Below are 9,512 nucleotides of genomic sequence, written 5' to 3'. Positions count from 1 at the left end.
TGAGAAGTGGAGGATGATTTATCACGAAATACACAGGTTAAGTGAGTCTGAAAGGAAAAATGACCTTGTCTTCTCTCGTAAAGGTGATATACTGTAATAATTATTAGATACGAATGGACGATAGATGATGGCAGAGAGCCGTCGTATGACGTCAAGCGAATGCCATGCTTTCAATCGTGGCAATTACGAAAATGGCCACGGCAAAAAAATATGCCGTGGAAAAATAGTCTCCACGGCATTTTCCATGGCAGTTTTGTGGTTAATGTGTAAGTGAGGAGTTTACTTTGTTGGTATTATTAAAACAAAATTAATTGATTAGAAAATCTAAACTAGAAAATTGAATGTTCCGTGGCAAAATATATGCTCTGGAAAACTGAAAATACCAGGTCAATATCAATGGTACGAGACAAGGAGCAGTGGGGTGGGGTGGGGGCGGGAAAAATATGCTAACTTGATACCTTTTTACCATATATTTCCATCATTCTACGTTCAGAATTAGTTGTAATCTATGTAAAAATGAGTAGTGATTCGACTGCAGTCCTATATAGCTGTTTGGTAGTAATGGTAATATGAATAAATGTTGTTATCCAGATTCGGACATTTTCGTTTAATTCAGACAAAAGCCAGCCTGCCCCTACCCTCCACCCCTTTACAAAAATGAGAACCCGTACGCCTATGCACGGCATTGCCGATTGCCGTGGTTAATTGCCGTTGTTGTGCTTTTTAATTTAATATAACAATATAATGTATACAAACACAATACTTGAGTGTTTTGTTTTTGTTGGTATTTCAGACTCAACGCAAGAATGCCATTGAATGGGTTCAGACATATGAGAAGACAGATGATATAAGTCAGATAGACACAGCACTCCAGTAAGAATGCGGAGATTGGGCTACATAATCTATAAACGTTGACGATTATGTGAAGCAGTGTATTATATAGGAATAGCCGTATTAAACACATACCAAAACAGTCGATGGTGTTGTCGTATTTAATAATGGTTCACGTTTTAACATCCATTGGACGTATGATATTGTAACCTATTTGTTTGTGTTTGTTCTAGACTAGGATTAAAACGAGCCTGGCCCCCTGTCTGTCTCTGACACACGTACCGTGGTGTGATGATATTGTAACCTATTTGTTTGTGTTTGTTCTATACTAGGATTAAAACGAACCTGGCCCCCTGTCTGTCTCTGACACACGTACCGCGGTGTGATGATATTGTAACCTATTTGTTTGTGTTTGTTCTAGACTAGGATTAAAACGAGCCTGGCCCCCTGTCTGTCTCTGACACACGTACCGCGGTGTGATGATATTGTAACCTATTTGTTTGTGTTTGTTCTAGACTAGGATTAAAACGAGCCTGGCCCCCTGTCTGTCTCTGACACACGTACCGTGGTGAGATGATATTGTAACCTATTTGTTTGTGTTTGTTCTATACTAGGATTAAAACGAGCCTGGCCCCCTGTCTGTCTCTGACACACGTACCGTGGTGAGATGATATTGTAACCTATTTGTTTGTGTTTGTTCTATACTAGGATTAAAACGAACCTGACCCCCTTGTCTGTCTCTGACACACGTACCGCGGTGTGATGATATTGTAACCTATTTGTTTGTGTTTGTTCTATACTAGGATTAAAACGAACCTGGCCCCCTGTCTGTCTCTGACACACGTACCGTGGTGAGATGATATTGTAACCTATTTGTTTGTGTTTGTTCTAGACTAGGATTAAAACGAACCTGGGCCCCTGTCTGTCTCTGACACACGTACCGTGGTGAGATGATATTGTAACCTATTTGTTTGTGTTTGTTCTATACTAGGATTAAAACGAACCTGGGCCCCTGTCTGTCTCTGACACACGTACCGTGGTGTGATGATGTTGTAACCTATTTGTTTGTGTTTGTTGTAAACTAGGATTAAAACGAACCTGGCCCCCTGTCTGTCTCTGACACACGTACCGCGGTGTGATGATATTGTAACCTATTTGTTTGTGTTTGTCCTCAGTATGATTCAAATGAACCTGGTCCTTGTCAGACACATTTGCCGCTGGTTTCTGGTCAATAGTTATTTTATTGTTATACCAAGTACTGATTCTGATTATTTCATTTATGCTTTGTGGGATTTGTTTTTGTTGAATTAAACACCAACTCTGTGACATTTTTCCAAAAATAGTTTTTTTAATTTCTTAATTTGTATTTTGATAAAATAATCCCCACACGCAATAAGCTTTTGTACACATATTTTTATAGTAACTTCAAAATATTCGAAATATTTATAATTTTAATGCCGCTGTTTGAATAGCTTTGAGGTAAAATTTTCAGTTTTATTGTTTGTTCTGGCGGGTTTGGCAATGAATTTAATAGGTGAGTTATTTTAGGAATTATTAAATATTTAAAAACGACTATTCAATTTATATAGCCCTGGGCCCAACTTCACAGAACATAGTAAGCCTTTGTTATACACGTAAACATAAATCTACGACTAAACTAAACATCGTAAGCCTTGTTATACACGTAAACGTAAATCTACGACTAAACCACAATTCTTATTACTATTATAGGTCAACCAATATACTTAGAAATACACATATTTCATTTTCTTTTATCTTTAAAATGCTGCTTATTCCGTAATGATACAATTTTCTACGTGAAATAGACATCAAACATGTGTAAACGCACGACCGGTATAACTGGTAGTAGAAGACGTAAACTTACGATGTTTAGTGATATAGACGTCAAACATGTGTAAACGCACGACCGGTATAACTGGTAGTAGAAGACGTAAACTTACGATGTTTAGTGATATAGACGTCAAACACGTGTAAACGCACGACCGGTATAACTGGTAGTAGAAGACGTAAACTTACGATGTTTAGTGATATAGACGTCAAACACGTGTAAACGCACGACCGGTATAACTGCTAGTAGAAGACGTAAACTTACGATGGTTAGTGATATAGACGTCAAACACGTGTAAACGCACGACCGGTATAACTGTTAGTAGAAGACGTAAACTTACGATGGTTAGTGATATAGACGTCAGACACGTGTAAACGCACGACCGGTATAACTGCTAGTAGAAGACGTAAACTTACGATGTTTAGTGAAATAGACCCCTGATCTTTATTAACTTTTTCATTTCATTTATTATGATTTCAAAATTGATTACAATAATTTGTTTTAAGTCATCTTCAAACTGTTCTGCACCCATTCTAATTTCCATTTTACATGATGATAGACATCTTTGGTGTATTGGTTTTCTGCCTATCCATATGACTTTCGATTTCGAATAGTTTATTTTCAAGCCACAGGAAGTTTGTTTTATAATTCCTTTATGCTGTACTGATAATAGTGAATTGCGCTGGTTTAATTTTAAAATAATTCATAATATACTTCCTGTTAATACCTATTTATATAAAATTGGTTATATTTCTTGTTCGAAGTGTAATTTTTGTAATTTAGAACTTGGTACAATTATCCATTTATTTTGGGAATGGACTTTAGTCAACTCAATTGGGACTGATATTCAGAACTGGATTCATGTAAAAACAGGCAGCAACATTAAATTTAATAAAGAAAATGTAATTTTTGGTTTTAAAACCAGAAATAATGATCCCATTAATGCCATTGTACTTGTTACAAAACACTTAATATTTAAAAGTCATTTCAATGCACATGTACCCAGTTTGAAATGGATCCAAAAAGAGTTGACTGAATACTATTATGTGACAAAAGCAACAGCCGTTTCCGCGTGCAATTATGATAAATTCACAAAATTTTGGTCAATTTGTCACAACTTATTTAAAACTTAGATTGTATTTCTTCTCTTCGTTTTGATACTTAGTATGTTCTCGGTCTCCTTTTGAATTTTTCATACATGTATGTTGGATTAGTAGTCACATATATTTGATTTTTAGCTAAATATCTCTTTAACAACTTTATTTTTTTATGTAGTTAAATATCTCTTCATCATATTCACTGTCATCTTCATAAATCAAGGCTAATATTCGTTCCTCGTATTCAGCCTTGATACATGTAGTCAAGAAATCGTGCCACAAAATGCTTAAATTTCATTGGATGCGATGAGATCTGATTGCAACGAATCGCAACGCTCCTTATAGAATGAATGAATGAATGAATGAATGAATGTTTAACGACACCCCAGCACGTAAAATACATCGGCTATTGGGTGTCAAACAATGGTAAATGCAAAAACAATTGTTTTATGATCAACATGAATATAAAAATTCAACAGTTAAATAAAAACACAGTGTAAAGGACTGTGTAAAAATACAAATATCACAGATAGATATAATTAAAATTTAGAATAAAACTCGGTGTCGCGTAAAAATTGTAAAATACGTTCTGGATGGAATCGAAATGATTCCATCACATTACTTTGACCAAAAATATCTTTTCGAGTTTCATGAAGATGCTTACACTCCACCAAAATGTGGCGTACCGTCAGAGTACACTGACAGTACTCACACTGAGGTGGAGGATCTTTCTTTAAGACAAATGAATGGGTCAAGTGAGTGTGACCGATGCGGGCACGACACAAGACTACTTCATCCTTCCTGCACTGTCTATAGGAGGACTGCCACTCTCGCAAGACTGGCTTGATAGCATGAAGCTTGCTCGCAATCTCACCGTCCCAATCACGTTGCCAAGTCGAAAAGATAAATTGGTTGATATTATTTTTAAAATCAGTATAAGGTACACCAACCCTGGCATGAGGCAAATCCAAAGCAGACTTGGCAGCTGAATCTGCCTTTTCATTGCCCCTGATGCCAACATGGCTGGGCATCCAACAAAATACAACATCTTTGTTGGCAATAGATAAAAAGACACACTTTCGTATCACCATCCCAATTAAGGGATGGTCCAGCTTCATATTACGTAAAGCTTGGAGACACGAAAGTGAGTCTGTAAAAATAATAAATTTGGATGCTATTGAATCTTTGATTTCTTCTAAGGCTCTAATGACTGCCCAAACTTCAGCACTAAAGATTGATGCTGAGTCGGGCAGTCGCATGGAAAGTATTGTGTCTGATGGAAAAACTGTAGCACAAGCCACAGAATTCCCATCCCGTGATCCATCTGTATACACAGGAATGTAATCACGGTACTTGTCCTGAATTTCCATGAAAAACTGTTTGTACACAACAGCATCTGTACGATCTTTCTTTAGGTGCGAAAGATGAAACACAATTATAGGTGGTATAATACACCAAGGTGGTAAAACAAAATATGAAGGAGTTTCCAAAGTGTCAGTTAAATCAATGTTAGAAAGCGACAAAAAACGCTTAATGCGAAGACCAAATGTACGAATAGCATTCAGCCTTGCATCAAACAACTTCATATATTTGTTATCAAACACCGCATCATGTGTTGGATGTGTTGGTAAAGATTTAATCTTGGCAGCATACTGCAAGGTTCGTGTGCATCAACGTACAGGCTCTCTACAGGAGATGTTCTAAATGCACCAAGACAAAGTCTAATTCCCTGATTGTGTATAGGATCTAGCATCTGCAAGCAAGACTTGCGTGCCGACCCATACACAATGCATCCATAATCTAGTTTAGACCTTACAAGAGATCTATACAGACGGAGCATAACCTTTCGGTCTCCTCCATATTCTGTATTACCAATAACTTTTAAAATATTGAGAGCTTTCAAGCCCTTCTTTTTAACATATTTGAGATGGGGCACAAAAGATAGCTTCCTGTCAAATATAACCCACAGAAATTTAGTCTCCTCCACAACTGGAATTGGATTTTTGTCCAAAAACAACTGTGGGTCTAAGTGGAGACCTCTTTTCTGGCAGATATGCATACAAACCGTTTTTGCCTTTGAGAATCGAAAACCATTGTCAGTTGCCCATTGATGAAGTTTATTCAAACAAAGCTGCAACTTACGCTCAATGATACTCATATTGGACGATCTATAGCAAATCTGAAAATCATCGACATATAACGAGCAATCCACACCAGGTGTTAAACACTGGGTGATGCTGTTAATTTTCACAGAAAATAAAGTTACAGACAGGATGCTACCTTGAGGTACACCCATCTCCTGTGGGTGAATGTCGGACAAAGTCGACCCCACCCGGACTTTAAAAGATCTATCTCTTAAAAATTGAGATATAAAAACAGGAAGGCGACCTCTAAGGCCCATGCCATGAAGGTCGTTTAAAATCCCATACTTCCACGTGGTATCGTAAGCCTTCTCCAAATCAAAAAACACTGAAACCAAGTGCTGATTATGGATGAAAGCTTCCCTACAAAACGTTTCAAATCTAACAAGATGATCAACCGTGCTACGTCTAGATCTGAACCTACATTGCACGTTAGTGAGCAATTTGTGAGATTCGAGATACCAGACAAGTCGACGATTGATCATGCGTTCCATGGTTTTACAATGCAACTTGTCAAAGCGATAGGGCGATAACTAGTAGGATTGGTTGGATCCTTACCAGGCTTGGGAATAGGAATGATAATAGCTTTCCTCCAATCAGAAGGAAAGTCTCCAGAAATCCAGATGTTATTATAAATATTCAAAAGAACCATCAAAGATGATTCAGGTAAATGTTTTAATAACTGATAATGAATTTCATCCGGTCCTACTGAAGTATCATGGGTTCTACGAAGAGCATCCTGCAATTCCTCCATAGAGAAATGCCTGTTGTACACTTCAGCATTTTCGGATGAAAAATTAATGGACTGCTTTTCAGCTTTAGTTCTGACAGATGTAAAAGCATCTGTACTGAAAGCAGAAGATGAGTTATGAGAAAAGTTGTCTGCCAATGCATTGGCAATGTCACGATGAGACGTGACATCCGTGTCATTGACAGACAAATGATGAACTGTATTACTGGATTCTTTACCTTTGAGTTTACGGATCCTATTCCAGACAGATTTCACTGATGTTTGTGAATTCAACTTGGAGACAAAAGATCTCCAAGATGATTTCTTACTCCGTCTAATCTCTCTGCGAGCCTTAGCCCTAGCAATACGAAATGCATTCAGGTTGTCTGCTGTAGGTTCACGTTTGAACCGCTCAAGCAACCTGTTTCGCTCTTTGAATGCATCTTTGCACGTATCATTAAACCATGGTTTATTGAAACGCTTTGGCACTGCCGAAGTCTTAGGAATAGTTTCATCTGCAATATCCTTCAAGATAGAAGTGAACAAAGATATGGGATCATCAACATCCGTAATGACAAATTGTTGCAGACGAGTGCTGCACAGATGCTGAAACTGACCCCAATTTGCCTTCGCCAACTTCCACCTTTGAACCCTTTCAAGTGATGGTGGTCCATCATTCTCCAAAATAATGGGAAAGTGGTCACTACCACAAGGGTCTGAACCAACTTTCCAGGAGAGATCAAGAAAAAGTGAAGGACTACAAAGGGTTAAATCTATAGAAGTGAAAGAACCACTTGCAGAATGAAAATATGTATGACTTTTATCATTGAATAAAAGTAAGTCATTTTTGAGAATTAAGTCTTCCAATTGTTTTCCTCTAATATTTACATCCTCGCATCCCCACAAAGTGTGGTGACCATTAAAATCTTCCATAACAATGAAGGGAGTAGGGAGCTGATTAATGAGATCTTGAAGATCTCTTGAATTAAAATCAAAATGGTTTCGAGGAGGTAAATAAACTGAACACAGAGTTATAGTTTTATGAGCCGTGACCTTTACAGCCACAGCTTGTAAATTGGTATTTAATGTCACTATACTCTGAGGAAAGTTTTCATTAACAAGAATGGAAACACCCCCAGATGCTCTATTTTCAGTTTCTTGAAATTTATGATAGAGGTTAAATCCTCTCATAGTAATATGATCAGTGTCCTTCAAGAAAGTTTCCCGAAGACACACTGCAAGAGAATTATGTTTTTGAATTAAAAGACTTAATTCATCAAAATTGGGCCTAAGCCCACGGCAGTTCCACTGAATGACTGAATTAGCCATTAGGGGGAAGTACGGAGTTATCTTTGGCTTTCCAGATCTTTGTGATTGTGGACAATCATCTGGCATTATATCCATTTGATCATCCACATCAGTCAAAGCTTCAAAAGGATTGTTGGTCGGAACCAACTGTTTTTCATATTTCTTCAGACGTCCTGAAGAAGAATCCTTATTGGGTTTTTTAAGGTCTTTCCGTGGCGGAGGCTTACTGGGACCTGGCTCCCCAGAAGATGAACCTCTTGATGGTTTGGTAGAATCCAAAGACACCTGGGATGATTTGGAAACTTGTTTATTAGCAGCTTTTGTAGTTTGCTTTTAAAGTCTTCTTAAATTTGTCCTCACCATTAGGCCATGTAAGGTCTGTCTGAATGGCTATATTGGTTGTAGATACCTTCACAGCAGCGGCATACGATTTACCAGCTGCTGGAGGTGTTGATGCTTCCACAACCTTTCTAGCCTCTGTGAAAGAGAGGTGTTTTTCAACTTTCACATGTTGTACCTCTTTTTCCACTTTCCACCTTGGGCACTCTCGCGAGTACGCAAAGTGTTTCCCTTTACAGTTGGTACATGCCATATCATTTTGACATGCCTTGCTGTCATGGTCAAATTGACCACAACGAGCACATGTCAATCTGTTATGGCATGTATTTTGTCCATGTCCAAATCTTTGGCATTTGAAACATCGTAAAGGGTTAGGAATATACGGCACGACAGGTATATTTAAATAACCTGCTTTGACAGAATTTGGAAGGGTTGGCATATTAAATGTAAGGATTAAGGTGTTCGTCGAAACCAGTTCATTGTTCCGACGGACTTTAATCCGCTTGACTGATGTGACACCTTGTGAGGAGAGATTTTCGCAAATGTCATCCTCACTGACTCCTTCCAAATCCCTAGACCGAACCACTCCTTTAGAGGAATTAAGGCTAGCGTGAGGACTGACTTTGATGGAAATATTACATAAATGTTTTGATTTAAGAAGATTTCTGGAATGACTCTCTGTTGAGCATTCGACCAACAATGAGCCACTCCTTAATTTCTTAACACTTTTAGGCTCGCCGGCCAAGCCTTCGAGCCCTTTTTGAATCGCAAAAGGCGACAATTTCTTCAAGGCCTCATCATCAGTAGACCCGATGACAAGAAACCTTGGCCAGGTTTTTGAAGAAATCACTCTGGATTTCTTTACAAACAATGTCGTAGACTCTTCATCTGATGATGAAGAGTCCGAAACTTCGGTGTGGACACTTTTCAGGGTCCCATCAAAAGTTAGTGTTGTTGTTTGAGCCATAATATAGTTCATATAATTCATCACTCATGCTCCCCACCCACCACGGAGTCCAACAAGGGGACATGATGCTGCGGATAACCAGCAGACAATCATGCCAGGGATACATGGTTGATATACTCAGGCAATAAGAAATAATAAATCACCTGATTGACCCTAGCCACCGCCCCAAGAGCAACAAAACATATGACCATTGAAACAATGTTTGTTCTTTGGAGATGTAACAAAGCAAAGGGTTGTATGCCCTCGAGCT

At 38.2% G+C, this 9,512-nt stretch overlaps 1 protein-coding gene across 1 annotated transcript in view; it reads left to right on the top strand.

The window, feature by feature from the left end:
- LOC121384463 overlaps positions 1 to 974 on the top strand; it is a 20,591-nt gene extending 19,617 nt beyond the window's left edge. Inside the window, exon 4 of the mRNA XM_041514865.1 lies at positions 794 to 974. Within this exon, the coding sequence (XP_041370799.1) occupies positions 794 to 877 (84 nt within the window). The 3' untranslated portion in view covers positions 878 to 974. The remainder of the gene's footprint in view (positions 1 to 793) is intronic.
- Positions 975 to 9,512: the final 8,538 nt, after the last annotated feature.

This window comes from Gigantopelta aegis, chromosome 10 (assembly GCF_016097555.1).
Source record: "Gigantopelta aegis isolate Gae_Host chromosome 10, Gae_host_genome, whole genome shotgun sequence".
Classification (NCBI taxonomy): Eukaryota; Metazoa; Mollusca; class Gastropoda; order Neomphalida; family Peltospiridae; genus Gigantopelta; species Gigantopelta aegis.
Note: the sequence above shows the minus strand (reverse complement) of the source record. Positions and strands in the feature narration are given on the sequence as shown.